Source organism: Coccidioides immitis (assembly GCF_000149335.2).
Source record: "Coccidioides immitis RS genomic scaffold supercont3.3, whole genome shotgun sequence".
Lineage (NCBI taxonomy): Eukaryota > Fungi > Ascomycota > Eurotiomycetes > Onygenales > Onygenaceae > Coccidioides > Coccidioides immitis.
The window spans coordinates 3,358,902-3,374,835 of NW_004504308.1; the positions used below are offsets into that span (position 1 = coordinate 3,358,902).

Genomic DNA, 15,934 nt, shown 5'->3' on the forward strand with positions numbered 1-15,934 from the left:
GTCTATACTTTAGAAATATGCGAAAACTAGGATTATATTATCCCTGCAAAGACAAGGGAGAAACAGAGATGTATGATACAATCCATGGCCATTGCATCTCCCATGCCCCACCCCGCGAAAAGCGTTCTACGAGTGAATATCAGACGATTGTCTCTAATTGTCTTGCGTAGCCGATCGCGTTCTCAATGACGTTGCCTCCCGTCAGGAGAATTTGCTTTTCGGATTGAGAGGCATCCTCGTCGGTCTGCTCTTCTTGCGTCGGGAAATATACTCTTCCATCTTTAAGAGTCCAGCCTCGCTCTTTCGCAAATTCTATAACGGCGCCTTCAGAGTTGAAGAATAGGAGGTTCTTTATATTGGAAATAGGCAAAGATGGATACGCTTTCTCCGAGCAGTCCGCAATCTCACTTCTAATCGTCCCAATAAGGATCTAAAGCATAGCATTAGCATTGAACTGGCATATAGAAATCTTAGCGAGGCAGTTGGTGAAGACATACATCAGAAAACAAACCAAAATCCGGAGATGGGACATTCTCCAGCTTGGTTTCCCTCCACACCTTATCATAACTTCCTTCCATCAAACTCCTCTCCAGTTCAACAGGGTATTTGATGAATGGATCATCTTCTACTATGCGACCCTGAATAGAGGCTTCTTCCACTAAACCTTCCAATACTGTGTGGAAATCGGTATTATTACCCATGCTCAACAACAAAAGCAAATAAAGCCCGGTGATCTTGCTCCTCTGACTTGTGTGTACGTTGATCTGTGATGTACTTCCCTGCGTCGCAATAATATGTCGCTCGATGTCGTAAAATGGCTGAAGTTGTTGGTAATATCTGGTGAACGATGGGGCATCGCCTCGACGTATTGAAGTAATGGCGCCTAGCTCCAGGATTTCGCGGGCAAGAGAGAAAAGTCTTGGGGGGGTGGAGGATGTGGGAATCAGGGCATTTAGCTGTAGCAGTGCTAGTTTCGAACGGCTAAGAAGCGCAAGAGCTTGGTCGAGCTGCTCATTTTGAAGACTGCCGTGGAGCTCGGTGACAAGAGCTTGGAGTTCGTCGGGTGCCATGGCTGGCAGATTCGAGGTAGCAATGGGCGATCTTTAGGGAAAAGGAAAAAGCCAGAACCAGAAATAACTCGGACTGGCTCTAGTCAGATGACAGAAGGGGGAAAATTCTATTCTTTTGCGATATAAATGAACTGGATCAAGGGATGTCTGTTCGTCTTGGGCCCGTCAGAAGCTCAACGTCACGGGAGCGCCTGATGGCGGATAATTAGATATTCCTTCCGTTGGCATCCTACGTACGCTAGCCAAATTAGGCTAGACAATTCATTCGGGATATGGAGAGGAGGTGCTCCGTACGGAGTAGTACTCCATTTATCTAAACCGATGACTTGGCGCCGAACATTTGTTTTCATTGCGAAGCAGGGCTCAGTGAGGGTCGACCCACTCCACGGGACAAGAAGTAAATAGGCATATAACTGAAATGTTCTGCTAGATTGTTATTTTTTGCAATTGATTTTTCCACCGTGGTCAGGCAGGCGCTGGATTATGTTCTGAAACCACCAAGTGATGGGTGATTCATAAGAGCAATTATAAGATCTACAGTTGCAAAGCTTCAAAAATTAACACCATCTGTCTCTCTTTTGAAATGTCAATTTTCTTGCCAATGGGGTCTTTCTGAACCCCTAAAACCTCAACACATTGAGTGGGTTTTCACACTCCTCTGGAGTTAATCCAGAGACTCTTGTTTGCGTAGGCCGCGTCCCCTGTGATCGATCACCTAATGCAACCGTACAGAGTGTTCTCTTTATTTGTCCTATGATGGCTGATATTGGTTTTTCTATATCTATGGCAAATTTTCCTTCCCATGGGTGGCAGTTCTCCTTTGGGTGTTTCATAAAGAGAAATCTCTGGCAATAGCTGCTTTGCCTGTGACTATTCCAGTGACTACTTCCTCCAGTTACGTTCCGCGGGCACTCTGATTTCTACTTCCATCTCAATGCTAGTTAGGTGCAGCTCTAGCCAGGAAATGTGAAGCATAGAGCCATCGTGGCTGGGAACAAGCAGAGATGGAAGAATCATGAATCAAGATGTTTGAATGACCCAGACACACGCAAAGCAGAACTATTTCCTCAGATTGTTTCTATGCTAATTGACTCTATAAGCTCATCATCAAATTTCTGTACTATTTCCTTTCTAGTGTAGATAATAGGTGCATATGTATCCTTCCACTACAGATCACAGTGGCCTTGGACAAGCATAGAAGCTGATGATGAGACCAGCTGTTTGGAAGCTTTCAATACCTTTCTGGAAGTTATATAATAACTTGTTTGCCAAAACCTACTAATTAATTGTTGTCTTTCATGTGTTGCTAATTTTGCACATGTTTTCAATCTTAGTGTAGGGGCAAACTGCTTTCGATTCTCCAGCAACTCTGATCCTTCCCATTTACGGAGTGCCTAGATAATATCCATCAATGACGCAAAAGCCGCCTCCTGTAGCTCCAGTTTAAACGCCAGTTATAATCCCACTAGGGCCAACTGACCCCAATCTTCGCTTAGGTGGGCGTCCCTTATCATCCTTCTCATGATCATCTTTATGGTATTCATACACGGAGCCCTCCGAAGCTCTCCTTGGCCGGCAAGTTGGGCACACAGTTGTTTCTGCCCAATCGCGGGTTCTCGCCTTGTCTGATGGCTGGATAATTGCACACAGGCGACCTCTTTGCAAGGCTTCAGCGCACCAGTAGATTTCAGAGCCGAGAAGGTGAGGTGCGGTATGACCGCATTTCCAGGTATATTCGACGGGATCGTCCTTCACGCACATTTTGATAGAGATGACGAGGATGGGAATGAAAATCTCGATAGGTCTCGAGGATGTTGGGTGATGAAATGGGGTGACGTCACTTCTTTTGTGGACCCAAAGCTATGGATTTATGGCAGAGAACAAACTCCAAAAGGGGTTTGGCCATCAATTGACTTTTTCCGAACAAGTTAACTGGTACGTCAACTCTCTGCAGGCAAAGCCATGCGATTCCACGCCCACATTTAGACCATCGAATATCTCAACCAGTGAGCATTCAATGGTCAAATTGCTGCGTGTGTTATATGTTATATGTGCCCATCTACAGTTATGTGCAGTACCATACGGGCCGTACATGGAGGCCATACATTTTGGCCAGATACGTACAGGTATGCATTCTACCATATGCGCATGCTCCGTACTTGTGTAGAATACGTGTGAAGCTAAGCCTTGCTGAATTTTCTTAGTATCGAGTATAGCTGGCCGTCAGCAGAAAAACAACACTACGTCTCCAGAAAATTTTCGGTTCTGAAAAATATGCAGAGACATTTGCTCGCGTCTGGGTCACTTTTGGAGCCGTCTAGAACCACAACGGGAATACACGATGTATCGACATACGATTCTGCATGAATCTATCGCGCGAACTACGGGGTCTTTCGGGCCAAGTGCAGGTGATCCGAACCGTACCCCACGCCATTTCCCGACATCTTCTACAGGGTAGCTGGTTGAGAATTCTTGATACGAGTCAGGTTGGCACACACCTTCGTCACGTTAAACCGGCCGATAAAAATCCCTAGCTGGGTATCCCCATCAAATTAGTTATCGGAATGTGTCATGTCTGGCATTCCGGGTCAAATTCGATACGAACATCAAATGTCTTGTGCTATTCGAGAGTTGACAAAGCCCTCGGCTACTTTGGCTTAATTTGACTGTGACAGGCTATGCTAGAATATGAAAGCACCGGCCAGCCATCCTTCAACCTCACAATTCCGACCAGGGATCCAGATTCGGGCGCGGGCTGCAGGAAGCCGATCGAAATTTTATCTTCTCAGTGGTGTCAGGACAGGGATGTTCAAACAAACAGGCCTGGACCTTGCTTTATGATTCCCAAAGATCGGGAGAAATTAGGATGCCGCTTAGCGCGCGAAGCCGCCGGCAGATCGCCCGAGCAGAGTCTAGACCTCCGTGGAATCGTGACTGGCTTTTGCAATGAAAACGACGCCTTTTTTAAAGACTGAGCCTGCGTTCGGAACTTGCGGGGCATGCTCTTAATCGTTTCCCGCCTTGAAAAGGATTCAAAAAAGCCACCGTGTCGATGAAGGTCTGGAACTCTCGGCTGAAAGAAGCATACGGGACCCCATTCTACAGGGGATGCAAACAACTCCCATGCCTTTCGCATCGCTTCGCCCCAAACGCTCTAGTCGAGGTCCGAGCTTTTGAAAAAGCTGACGTTGCAATGCAGTAGAGGAACAATCCCACTTCTAGCGGTGTGTCCGTTTATTTCAAGGATAGAACCGGTGCATTTAATCGCAGTTCACAAATAACCACGACCCACGTGCCCGTCACTGTTCATGTCAATGAGCAACTACACCATATGCTATGAGCTTAACAGTGGTTGCTTCACCTCAGGAAGAACTTGTGTGCATTTCGCCCAAGCACTCCTAGCGCATCAATACGCTGTGCCCGCTCGTCATCACTTTTTCAGACTGACAAGTACAGATCTGCACATTTTTACATACACATTACGGAGAATATACTTGTGCACAATATATGCATGTACTGTACACACAATGCTGATGGCTACTGTGGCCTGATGTTTAGAAATCCACCATCTTGGGCTATCCTGGGGAAGCTTCTAGTAGTGGGAATGCTCCACCGTCAGCTCCTGCATGCAATCGATAGCTTGTCAATTGGACTGCAAGGCGTTGAAATTTTAGGCTTCCACTCCATGCCGTTTATATTTCAAACACCATGAAAAATCCACAGATCACAGGGATACACATGACCGCACATGACAGTGATTCTCGCTGATGGACAGCTTTCCGACAGGACCCTTGTGAAGCTGTGCAGCTATGTGCTTAGCTTGATGAAGCGATGAATTTTTTTTTTTCCTAAGACCGGAAGGGCCGTCTCGCACAGCCTCTGTGGAAAACAGCAGATCTGTGTGACATTCTCCCTACTTCCCGTCGATAGACCGTATTTGTTACACCACCGCGAAATACCTAGTTGATTGACAACTTTGCCGACTCGAAAATCGCATCCGCCGGAGTTAGAACTCAGTTTGATTCGTTCCTCAACTCCGCTTGAAACATCGGTGACAGCCCCCAACTTAGCCTCCATGATGGTTAACTACCTACATGCATAGTGTTTTCTAGGCCCCAAAGAAAATGGCGTATGAATGATGCGAGCTACTGTTCTCAATCGAATACGCTGGAACGACCCGCATCCTTGGTCCGACTGCGATGCTCCTGGGCTCAAGAGAAGGTCGCCGTCCGTATGTTTGACGAATTCAAGGCTGATTTCGGAGTGATTGAAGGCTCAAAGAGTGCTCGATCCGGCGCAGCCACCAGGCTCGGATCCACTCAAGAGGGGGGGCATTGGGTTTGAAATCGACGATTCGTCCGATGCGGCCTGTAGATCGTCATTATGTTCTCATTCCATTATGGGAGGAATGCCTTCTGTATGCTGCTAATGCTTTACACTTCATACATCCAACTCCAATGATGTATTTTCAATTGGTTGATGGTGCCTGCGCAGGCTCGGTTTTAATTTGCCAAAAGCTGGTATGAACCCACAGCCATTGCCAAGCTCACCGGAAATTAAGCCTTGATTTTTTGCTCTTTGACACCTCAACGCATGCCCTCAACTGGCATGGGTATGGCGGCTGCGCACCAACAAGCCACAGCCCTAGGCATGTGCAGCGATTGACGTGAAGCCAATTTCGCTGCAAAAGGCTAGAATCTAGCTGCCGTTACGGAATATTTCCATGGTTTGCAGAAATAATCTTTGGAATATCGTTGTTAACTAAATGTACGGTCTTTCATTAAACAAAACCACGCTGCGGAATGTTGGCTGTGTGCTTCGGCTATGTTCGAGTCACTGAAGTTGTCTGCCTGGGAGTAGTAGCGAGCCCTCCGCGCTATTCTTTTGCTGGTCACCCACCCGCCTACATTAGGGCGGTTCAGTTCTTCTCGCCCTCTTTTCTTTGCTTTTTCTTCTTTTTGGCGTCTCATGATGCCTGTCAAGTGTCAATGCAGGTATCTGTGGCTTGAAGCCACAGAAATCGATATCGCCTTCCAGATCCTAAGGAAGGATAGCAAGTAATACTTGACCGCTTATTCTTATTGCCTGTGATTCGGTGCGGATGGCAAGAGGAACCGTAAGCTTGCCTCTGTCCACCAAGCTCCTGTTTCAGGAAATGGCAATTGTTGCGCCTTTGGCTCCTTCTGACGCCTTTTTGCTCAAGCCATTCTGATGCGTTGTTGATTGTCGCCTTTTGCCTTCCTAACCCGATTCTAGGCCATTCCTCGCGGAGATCTTGCAGGGATGCAATAGGCTAGAGCTTATGGGTAAAAGATGCATTGATGCCCGGCAATCCACCGTTTGCGATGCTCCTGGATATCAGCAGGCAACCCGCAGTCAAGTCTTTTCTTAATTCTGTGAACCTCTTTCCGTGGAATCTAGGACGCATCTCTATAAATGATGGGGACCTTCCCTTCATGTTGCTCCTTCATCTCCAGTTAGACATACCAGCCGCTTCCTCCTTTCAAGGCAACCCACTCTCTTCGAACATACATTTGGGAAACGGAGAGCCAACTACACTTGCAAATTCCACAAGCCGTTTTGTTCCTCAAAGGCCACTCCTAAGAGTGCCCAGTTCCCCCCATCCGAGACACGTCAAAAATGACAAGCCCCGAGCAACAAAGATTGACTCAAACGTCCCTTAAGCTCTTGGAGAAGTTGCCGGAGCCAGTACGTTGCATTCTTTGCTTTTCCTTTCTTTTATATTGAGTCAAAGCCTAACTGTATCATTAGAAGCCCGAGCTACAGGACAGTTACGCTGCCGCTACCGTCAGGCGAGAACAGTTTCGTTCTTTGCACCAAGAACAAGGGCAGGTTCTGCTTGACAGTAATGGCGCTTCAGAGAGTAAATCCTTTCAGAACACAAGTTTTCCATCGGAATCCTCAAATCCACTGTGCCAGACGCCCTCGCACGGCCCCGAACAACTGGATAACGACTTGAAACTAGTCCAAGGATTTGCCAAGTCCGCCATCGAGGATCCAGTAGAACGGCACTTGACACCTGGTCACATCGCTGACCCACCCCATGTCGCCAAGCAAGGGCTTGAAAAGCTCAAAACGCCATACGCAAGTGCAGAATCTATTGAGAATCGGAGATTGATTGCTCAGCTCAACGCTGAGGGGGCCCGCAAACCGCCAGCGAAAATAAAGCGACGAAAGAGCTCTATGGAAGTTGAGATGAGCTGCTCTGCTCCTGATTCTAACCAAGTTTTTGAGATGACCCTTCCCTAAAAGGGGGATCCAGATATACACAGCCTTGTTTGTTAGCGCTGTCCACTGGCTATTTTTCTCCTCGTCGAAAACAGTTGGCTTCCATTTTCACTTCCGTTGATGGCTTCACCCCAGTCGAAGTTCCTGTTTCTTATTTTTCGGTCCAATATCATAACTAGTTTTAGATTTCCTGTTTTACGCTAGGCTTGTTTCGCCCTTGTCTACATTTCTCTTGGGGCGCAAACTTTTCGAGAGAACGCTACTATCACTTAGCTAGTGCTCCGCAAAGCATAAAATACTTTTACGCGTCAAGCAATGCTTTGACTCAGAAATGGGATTGTCCAATGTAATCGAAATTGTCCAACATTGAACCTTGGGCACTGAGCTTGTTCACCGCTACTTCGCATTCAGCGCCCTGCTGGACATATTTACAACACCCTCGAGCCTCTCGATAATGGAGGAAAAAGAATGGTTATTTCCGGTAAGATTCCATGTGGCTGTATGGATGATCTTCTGCTTGCTTCAGGACCCAAATGTTCGGATTGGTCCAAGGCGCGTGCGGCACTCTGAATTAAACGGCAGACGCCAGACCCAAATTCCCATTCTTCGGGATTTCCAGCTGGTTCGGTTCGGAATTTCTACATTAATTAGCGCAGCCTCTCCCGCTCATCTCCATCTTCTTCAGCTCGTTCACTTCACCTAAGATGTGGCCAAATTCCGGAGTACTGATACAAAATTAAATGTCTTTTTTGAGTTTGCAGGTACATATGTGCCCGGTCCAAACAAGAGAAGATCAGCATCCCCTTCTCTTCACCTTCCTCTTCCCCCGTTTTGTGTAACTCTCTTGCCTGGCCCTCACAGAATAAAGAAATATCTGAAGCCCAGGAGAGTAGTGACTGACTTCTGCCAGCGCTGCCTAATAAGGTCTTGTTTGGGGGGGAGGAGGGGGGAGTAGTAGGCGACGAATGCGACCAACAAGGCCTGGTGAAGAAGAGCAGAGGATTAAGATGGCCTTAAGGTCATTAAAAGCAAAATCCTGATACTGACTACCAAGACTAACTTGAAGATTAACCATGCAAAATAATTAATCATCATATCATTATTCTAGCACGGGTAGGCCATCTAATAGTATGCGACTAGCAAAACAAGAAAAATAAGATGAAAACAAAATCCACCATTTCATGCATGCAAAGGCTATGCTGTGGGATCACGAGAAGTGGCTGCAAAAGCCGACGCCAAGAACTTGGTATGTAGGTCACGGGCATCCAGGGGCGGGCCCGAGAGTGTTGTGGGTACCATCGTGAGACTCGGCGAGGGCACGAGGAAGTACCCCCCCTATTAGACGCTCACTGTGTCCAAGGGACTGTGAACTGAAAACGTTGGGATCGATTCCTCTCTATATCGACATTGGCACGCCGTCTCGAAAAGGCCGATGCTGCCGTACGATTTTGGTTAGGTCGTCTCCTCAAGGCTGGCATGACTACGTTGCTGACGTAGTCCTCGGACATGCCGAAATCCAAGGAGTCCTGCAGGCCTCGAATCATCCGATTGGCATACTCCTCTCGAGGAGCTGAGTCAGTGGTGTACTGTGGACTGAGATACACCAACGCCTTAACCGTTACCCTTTCTCCATCGCTGCGAACGGGTCGGACGGAGCTCCCACGTTGACTTCTCGGCCCGTTCCTCAGAAAGTACAGATCAATGTCAAGCAGATGCTTCTCGTATGCTTTTGGCACGCCTTCATGCCTGTCGAGACGAGCTTCATCCTCCTTGCTCAGCATGTAACAGAGCCCTTCCACACGGTGCCCCCGCGATGGAACCACGTTCGCGTATCCCCGCTGATAGATTGCTTCCAAAGGCGAAGTAGATATGATATTTTTCGTGCCGGCTTGCAGCAGGGACACTAGCCGCACGTCCAGGCAGCGTAGGATGATTTTTTTCTAGTGGGGTTGTTCATTTTGGGCCTTCGAGGAATATTTGAAGCATCAAGTTGGAATGTATAGAAGTAAGTTAAACGACGAGTTTTAGCGAATTTTAGTTGAATCTCTCGGATGGATGTGAATAGTCTTCAATCAACTCATAAGAAGAGCGACCAAGAAAAGGAATAGAGTACTCCGTACTCCGTATTTATAAGAGGATAAGAGAAAAAGAATAAGGTACTGTAAGGCTGAGTGATGCGGGGGACGTGGGTCGAAATCACGATCTCCACGTCGCGTTTGCCGCCTGTTGTTCCACCGCCAGAGGTACTGTTGTATCACTACTCCGTACTCCATAGCGACAAAGGAGTGACAATTGTCTACAGTCTTGCTTCAGATTCGCTTTTTTGATTTTTTGATTTGATTTTTATTTTTATTTTATTTTATTTTATTTTTTGCCTGCGCAGCAACGAGGTTCTCGACGCGGCTCAACTACTGTAGCACGCGGCGTCTTGGTTCGGCTGGCGGGACCGGGACGCGGAGTGGCGTGGGCCAATCACCCGGGGTTTGTCCTTAACCGCAGCTCCCATGACCACCATCCCGCACCCGAGAATGCCTGCAACTTTCCAATTCTCTTGTTCCAGACCGCCGGCATTGTTTTCCACCCAACAGCGTCTTGATCCCTAACATTCTGCAACACCACGGAACTTGGCTCCGAAGTACGGAGTAGTCAGCCAGGATACCTACCAGCATCGCTTCGCTAGTACGGAGTACTTATCATCTAATTGATGGGATGGAAGGAAGATTCTGGGACGGGGCACCGTCCTCATTTCTCTGGTTTGAGGCAGGGTCCAAACGAGCACTGGTGGTTGGATATGCCAGGACGGCTGCGCATTATTGACCAACGAGGCGAACCCGGTTTCAGCTGTCATCTCTGTTAAGGTGGCGATTGTCACCGCTCGAAACGGCTTCTAAAGGTCAGGCTGCATTTTCCCTACCCAACGGGAGCTCAGGCGATGAGCCCTCGCCCACTCCACGCCGTGCTACTGGACGAATCCCCTTGACTTGCATCAAAGCCGCCCCCCAAATTGGCTAGATCCTTTCCACCACAAACTAGTCTTTGCGGCAGACGAAAATGGTAACGCACAACCCCAGCCGTGCACAGCCATACCGAGTGCATATATACACATAGTTACCCCGATTCTTCCATTACATTCAAAAATTCCACCGAAATGGAATGCTGGGTTTCGACCATGCTGTATTGTGATTGCGAACACTTCAACCCCCAAAGGTACGTCTTCTTTGGAAGGAGATCTTGATTTCTATAATTACTCCCTGAGACGAGCTTTTCATACCTTTATCCTACTGTGGAAAATAGATATGGCCCGAAGATCCAATGGCGCATATGGCGTTTGGACTTTTTTATTTTATCCTGCTGGCTGGAGTCTGGTGACCATTCATTAATCATTCGTTATAGCTTGATTGCATCTACGTCTGCTACATTGCTTTGAAATTTACTGGCCGAGGAAACCCCTTGGACGAGGTACTAGATGGCCGGAAACCGAGGACCTACAATCTGACAAGACCTACGGACATTGACCTGCCTGGAATTGTTTGACATTTCAACTCCCTGGTTAGGGAGCAGACCTATTCTGTTGCATGACCCGTTTTCTTTGCCGGTCGTCTCCACATTTAGATCTTTTTTCTTTATGTTCGCATTTTCAAAATATTCTCGCCCAATTTCCAAGCCGATCGCTTGGAGGACGGTTCTAAGTTTTGATTTGCAGACAAATCATGGGCCTCCCGCCTGAACGAATAGAAATGATGAAGCCCCGAAGGGCCGCCGGAGAACTACCTATCAGCCCACATTATGAGTGTTCCCCAGGAAAGGGTTCTTTGCAAGGGATTGATGACCAGGAAGACAATGGCCTCCGCGAGATCGCTTTCACAAACCCTAGCTGTGAAAGCAGCGTGCTGGTAGGTTATCGAAATGGCCGGTTGGAGAACCGTTCCCAGAATCGCAAGATATCCCAGGAGGACACATTTGCCCGTATGTCAGACCCATTGATGCGACATACAACGAATGAAGGACTTATCAATCAAGCTTTGACCAATAATGCTGCCGTGGTCAATGCAGGGGCGTCTTACCAGCCCCATCTTTTTTTGCCAGGCATCAACCCTTCTTATCCAAGTTGCGCTTCCAGTCCGTATGGAGCAGCTTCCGAGGGCAATACTAGAAGTCCAGGTCAACCGGGCCGGGTACAATGTCCCGGGCCACATAATTCCTACCCACATGAGCCGGATGGAAGTCCAGATATTTCAAGTAAACCTGTGGAAGGCTTTGTGCCATCAGAGCTGCATAATGATCCACAAGGGAAAAATGCCCTCTGCGACAAAGCGTTTGGAACCTTGGGAAACACTCTGATGACAGACGGATCGGACCAGGCGACATTCAATGGCAAACTTAGTGACGGTAACGGTCCGCTGCCTTCTACGACAAGTATGAGACGCGATGAGCCTCCCTACCATAAACAGTAATGACCATGCTAATACTTCTGTTCAATGACCTTAGAGGCAATTCCCATTGCGCTTCCATCATTTTCCCCGCAGGTGGAACGCAATGGGGACCATCTTGCTTCCTCGTTTCCGCATTCTAGCTCTATCTTGAGTTCGTCATTTAAGAGTGGTATCAGCTATACAGCGAGTTCCCGATACAAATCTGGAATTTCTAAAGCCCAGTCACGCACCCTTAAACGGCCAAACTTCTCAGTCTGGGATTCGGCTTCTGGACAGGAGCTAGAGGAGCCACCACCACGACGTCAGCGGACGGAGAAAGAAAAACAGAAGACGGCAAGGATCCGTGAGCTGGGCGGGGCCTGTGCGGATTGCAAGAAGAATCATCGCTCTGTGAGTCCGTTTTTCTGTTCGTTCGTTTGTTATTTTTATATTTAGGTGGCTGATTTTATATCGTTGGTGTGACAGTGTAAGATTGAGCATCTCATACCGGCCGACGGTAAGTATAGTGAGTACATACATCCTACTATCATCGCGCCTTGTTAGCCGAAGACGATATTGATTCCTGGACACAGCGAAAATGCTAGAACCAGATATAAGTTTTCTTCAGGAAGACATGTCACAAAGCCTCGGCACATCCTATGGGACCATGGGAATTCTCGAGTCAGGCCTAGCCAGAACAAGACTTTGTTCCGCTCCAGTGAATGCTCCATGCCTTGTGACAGAAGCGATTTCTGGAACCGGTGAACAATTTATGTATGTCCCCTGCAAACGTATGTGGGCTTATTTAAAACAGCTGCTTATCATTTCTTTGCGCCTTGTCTTTTGGCAAATAGGCAATATAGTTATCAATCTAGACCAGATTCTATGCCGGTGTCCAACATGAATGGGCTGTATGGTGATGTCCAAAGCCTTGATTTCAACGCCCGCGAACTTCAGGATCCACACACTAGCACCGAGCAAAACTTTAGCCTGTCCCAGACTCACGAATATTCCTTCGAGGACCTATTTCATTTTGGAGATATTAATGATATTGATATCCTGCATAATCTCTCTTTTTGATGCTTGCAGTTTTTAGTGCGATGACAGAGTTTCAGCGTTATGATAGATATTAGCCATATCGGACTCTAATATCGAATCGAGCGTGTTTTTCGAGCGCGTTTCGCAGTTGCCATATTCCCATGAGTACTTTGTACGGTTTTTGATATTTCCACCTAGGCCCACGGCCATTTTCTTTTTTTTTTTTTTTTTTTGTGGAAGTAATGTTGTTTTCAGATTTTATGGAGTACGACCGGTTTTGAGGCGAGGGTGGGAGGTCTTGTTGTATCTAATACCTTTTCAACTGTTAATTGCTACATTAGTAATAGTCGACACTGTCTGGGAATACATAGACATACATATGATAGTGTCACCCACTGATTATAAATTCACAATGCAGCAGCGATTTTGAGTGGCCTGACGTTTCGAGAATCCCCTTTATTTCGTGTGGTATCTTCAAAGGGGTATTTCCATTCCATAAATTTCGCCCACCCTATGAAAGATTAGCAAGATAATCTAGGCATCTCCCTTGAACTCGAACACACGGTGGACATACACCAATAGGCACACTTCCGCCCCAAAAACTTCCCCGCAAACGGTACTATCACCATTGTCACCAGGAGCTCTAGTTGCCGCATGCTTTCCCGCCATTCCGCTTCTGCGTCGGATTCGTCTTCATCTTCATCGTCATACATGGATAAATGGTCTGCCAGTGATGAATCTGACGCGGACGAGGACGGAAGGGAGGCTACATCCTCCTCGGAGGAATCGTGGTGGATTTGAGAGGCGAACATATAACTGGAGGAAGACGGGGAGGTGGTCATGTTTATGCGTGGGGAAGAAGAGAAGCTGGACATGATCGTTGTCGATATGGATCTAGGTCTCGGTCCCTGGTTGAGCTAGAGACAGTACTCGGCAGGCGAAGTGAGTGGTGGGTTGGCGTTCGAAAGGGTGTTCTTGGAGGGAGAAGGCATTGACTGGTTTCACAGGGGAGATAACTTTTGGTGGGCGATGGTGATTACAGTAACTATTGCGAGTATATGTATGTACATAAAGCCTTTCTGTTCAGTAAGATCATGGTCTTAAGAATCACTCCATCATCGCCCAGCCCATGACGGACGGCAGGATGCAGCCTGAGGCGACTAACCCGGTCACGTGAAGTATCTGCGGATTAGTCACTGAGTTTTCACGTTCTTGATAAGCGCAGTCATAATGAGCCCTCAACAAAAAGATTCCAACTACCAGCTCACCTGCAGCGATACCATCTGATAATCTCAGTTCCATTCATACCCAGGTCTTAAGCACTAAGGCTCTGCAAATCTCCCTTCTCTTGTCAGGAGAATTTTCAAAAGCTGTGCCCATCATGGCGGACATGGTACGTCATCTGAGGTTCCCCTTGTCTCCCCACGATCCTCGCCACACGAGTCTTGCCCGCGGTGAAAAGTTGTGAGTGTGATCATGACCAATGCTAACGCCAGTCATATAATGCAGGAGGTTCAGATGCCCGAAAAGAAACACAGAAAGTCTGTTGCATTCAGTGAAGGCGCCACAGTCATGGATGCGAATGGCTCTATCACTGAGGCGGGCCATGTGACGAAATCCACCGCTGAGAAGCACACTGCGGGTAAGTTAATTCTATTTCATAGTGTTGTGAAATTGCTTTTCCTGTCTCAAGCCCTAGTAATGTGTTTTTTGTTACAGCAACCCCAGATAAAGAGGTCGACGAAGTGACAGAACTTTTCAAGAGTTTACCAAAAAAGAAGAAGTCTTCCAAAAAGAAGGATGCCGAAGCGGCCGCAGATGGCGAAGATGGTGCTGCTGATGGGGCCTTCGATCCATCGACAATGAAAAAGAAGAAGAAGAGCAGCTCGAAAAAGAAGACCGTCGATGCTGGAGACTTCGAGGCTAAACTCGCCGAAGCTGGTCTTGGTGCCGAGGAAGAGCCTGCTGCGGAAGAAAAACCATCCCCCGAACAAATTGCCAAGGACCTCGAGAGCGGAACCGGTATCTGGGCTCATGAAGCTACCCAGCCCATCCCCTACTCGTATCTCGTTACACGCTTCTTCAGCCTTATCCACAGCCATCATCCAGACTTGTTAGCCAGCGGGTCCAAGTCTTATAAGATTCCGCCACCACAGTGCTTGCGCGAAGGCAATCGGAGGACGATCTTTGCTAACATTGCGGATATCTGCAAGCGAATGAAGAGATCGGAAGATCACGTCACTCAGTTCTTGTTCGCTGAATTGGGTACCAGCGGCTCAGTTGACGGCAACCGACGATTGGTCATCAAGGGTCGTTTCCAGCAGAAACAGATTGAAAACGTTTTGAGACGATATATCGGTATGTGGGCCCTTAACCTTGAGCTTCCCCAATTGTAATATCTCTAACACATGCCGCTTGAACAGTCGAATATGTCACCTGCAAGACCTGCCGCAGCCCCGACACCGAACTCAACAAGGGAGAAAATCGTTTGTACTTCGTTACTTGCAACTCCTGCGGCAGTCGTCGCAGTGTCACTGCCATCAAGACAGGTTTCCGTGGCCAGGTCGGAAGGCGGAAGAGGCAGCCGTAGATGCAATATTGTCTTTTGTTTGCTTTCTACGTTACTCTACGATGTTATCTCCTTGCAAAAGTAACGACCGGATCCATGTCATTTTCACATATTACCCCTGAATGTCGTCGTGGTCGCATAGCTCAATGACTTCATTTTCTGACTGATGGTATTCGTTTCTGGATCACGATTTATGCTTGCTTACATCATTTGCTGCGTGGTTGGCATAGTATTTTAAATCTTTATTCAGCTTTCCTCTCATTCTTAAAAGGATATTTCTAAAAGTGAGTAATCAATATTGCTGAGTTGAACACCGTTCTCCAAGTATTCCAGTGGAAACTGAAGTTTGTCTCCTTTTTAAACCTCGTGCCAGAAATCCCGGGGCATTTTTAGGACAAGGTTAAGTAGGGTGGGGGTTGCCCCTCAATAAGGTCCTATGGTCTAGTGGTTATGACTCCGGATTTTGATATACTCAAGAATTCCGGCATCCTGGGTTCGAATCCCAGTAGGACCTGATGACTTTCTTTCGAAATTGTTTTTCATTTTTGATATCGCTACCCCCTTTTTTTTTTTTTTTGAGTGGGGTAAACGATGGT

General features: G+C 47.4%; 9 protein-coding genes and 1 non-coding gene across 10 annotated transcripts; 6 read left to right on the top strand and 4 right to left on the bottom strand.

Annotated features, from left to right (window-relative positions):
• Positions 1 to 16: 16 nt before the first annotated feature.
• Positions 17 to 1,197, bottom strand: CIMG_07686 (proteasome regulatory particle subunit). Its single transcript, XM_001240522.2, has 2 exons — positions 498 to 1,197; positions 17 to 430 (listed from the first exon to the last, which is right to left on the bottom strand). Exons 1-2 carry the CDS (start codon positions 1,068 to 1,070, stop codon positions 140 to 142), a joined length of 864 nt encoding a protein of 287 aa, XP_001240523.1. The 5' UTR covers positions 1,071 to 1,197; the 3' UTR covers positions 17 to 139.
• A 1,316-nt stretch (positions 1,198 to 2,513) lies between these two features.
• CIMG_07685 (uncharacterized protein) lies at positions 2,514 to 2,831 on the bottom strand (the record flags this gene model as incomplete). Its single annotated transcript, XM_001240521.1, has 1 exon — positions 2,514 to 2,831. One exon carries the CDS (start codon positions 2,829 to 2,831, stop codon positions 2,514 to 2,516), a length of 318 nt encoding a protein of 105 aa, XP_001240522.1.
• A 235-nt stretch (positions 2,832 to 3,066) lies between these two features.
• CIMG_13316 (uncharacterized protein) lies at positions 3,067 to 4,982 on the top strand. Its single transcript, XM_004445116.1, has 2 exons — positions 3,067 to 3,196; positions 3,275 to 4,982. Exon 2 carries the CDS (start codon positions 3,749 to 3,751, stop codon positions 4,043 to 4,045), a length of 297 nt encoding a protein of 98 aa, XP_004445173.1. The 5' UTR covers positions 3,067 to 3,196; positions 3,275 to 3,748; the 3' UTR covers positions 4,046 to 4,982.
• On the top strand, positions 4,588 to 5,878 carry CIMG_12003 (uncharacterized protein). Its single transcript, XM_012358528.1, has 2 exons — positions 4,588 to 5,487; positions 5,565 to 5,878. Exon 1 carries the CDS (start codon positions 5,202 to 5,204, stop codon positions 5,412 to 5,414), a length of 213 nt encoding a protein of 70 aa, XP_012213951.1. The 5' UTR covers positions 4,588 to 5,201; the 3' UTR covers positions 5,415 to 5,487; positions 5,565 to 5,878.
• A 680-nt stretch (positions 5,879 to 6,558) lies between these two features.
• On the top strand, positions 6,559 to 7,631 carry CIMG_07684 (uncharacterized protein). Its single transcript, XM_001240520.2, has 2 exons — positions 6,559 to 6,779; positions 6,843 to 7,631. The coding sequence occupies exons 1-2, from the start codon at positions 6,711 to 6,713 to the stop codon at positions 7,338 to 7,340; spliced, it is 567 nt and encodes a 188-aa protein (XP_001240521.2). The 5' UTR covers positions 6,559 to 6,710; the 3' UTR covers positions 7,341 to 7,631.
• A 1,034-nt stretch (positions 7,632 to 8,665) lies between these two features.
• Positions 8,666 to 9,100, bottom strand: CIMG_12002 (uncharacterized protein; the record flags this gene model as incomplete). Its single annotated transcript, XM_001240519.2, has 1 exon — positions 8,666 to 9,100. The coding sequence occupies one exon, from the start codon at positions 9,098 to 9,100 to the stop codon at positions 8,666 to 8,668; it is 435 nt and encodes a 144-aa protein (XP_001240520.2).
• A 2,625-nt stretch (positions 9,101 to 11,725) lies between these two features.
• On the top strand, positions 11,726 to 12,811 carry CIMG_07681 (uncharacterized protein; the record flags this gene model as incomplete). Its single annotated transcript, XM_001240517.2, has 4 exons — positions 11,726 to 12,142; positions 12,218 to 12,257; positions 12,325 to 12,505; positions 12,586 to 12,811. The coding sequence occupies exons 1-4, from the start codon at positions 11,798 to 11,800 to the stop codon at positions 12,809 to 12,811; spliced, it is 792 nt and encodes a 263-aa protein (XP_001240518.2). The 5' UTR covers positions 11,726 to 11,797.
• Positions 12,812 to 12,978: 167 nt separating this feature from the next.
• Positions 12,979 to 13,862, bottom strand: CIMG_07680 (uncharacterized protein). The gene is made up of 3 exons (XM_001240516.2): positions 13,344 to 13,862; positions 13,147 to 13,280; positions 12,979 to 13,091 (listed from the first exon to the last, which is right to left on the bottom strand). The coding sequence occupies exons 1-2, from the start codon at positions 13,642 to 13,644 to the stop codon at positions 13,177 to 13,179; spliced, it is 405 nt and encodes a 134-aa protein (XP_001240517.1). The 5' UTR covers positions 13,645 to 13,862; the 3' UTR covers positions 12,979 to 13,091; positions 13,147 to 13,176.
• Positions 13,863 to 14,057: 195 nt separating this feature from the next.
• On the top strand, positions 14,058 to 15,635 carry CIMG_07679 (eukaryotic translation initiation factor 2 beta subunit). Its single transcript, XM_001240515.2, has 4 exons — positions 14,058 to 14,162; positions 14,279 to 14,411; positions 14,489 to 15,127; positions 15,193 to 15,635. The coding sequence occupies exons 1-4, from the start codon at positions 14,151 to 14,153 to the stop codon at positions 15,357 to 15,359; spliced, it is 951 nt and encodes a 316-aa protein (XP_001240516.1). The 5' UTR covers positions 14,058 to 14,150; the 3' UTR covers positions 15,360 to 15,635.
• Positions 15,636 to 15,768: 133 nt separating this feature from the next.
• CIMG_15080 lies at positions 15,769 to 15,852 on the top strand. Its single transcript has one exon. It is a non-coding gene; the product is annotated as a tRNA-Gln (tRNA).
• Positions 15,853 to 15,934: the final 82 nt, after the last annotated feature.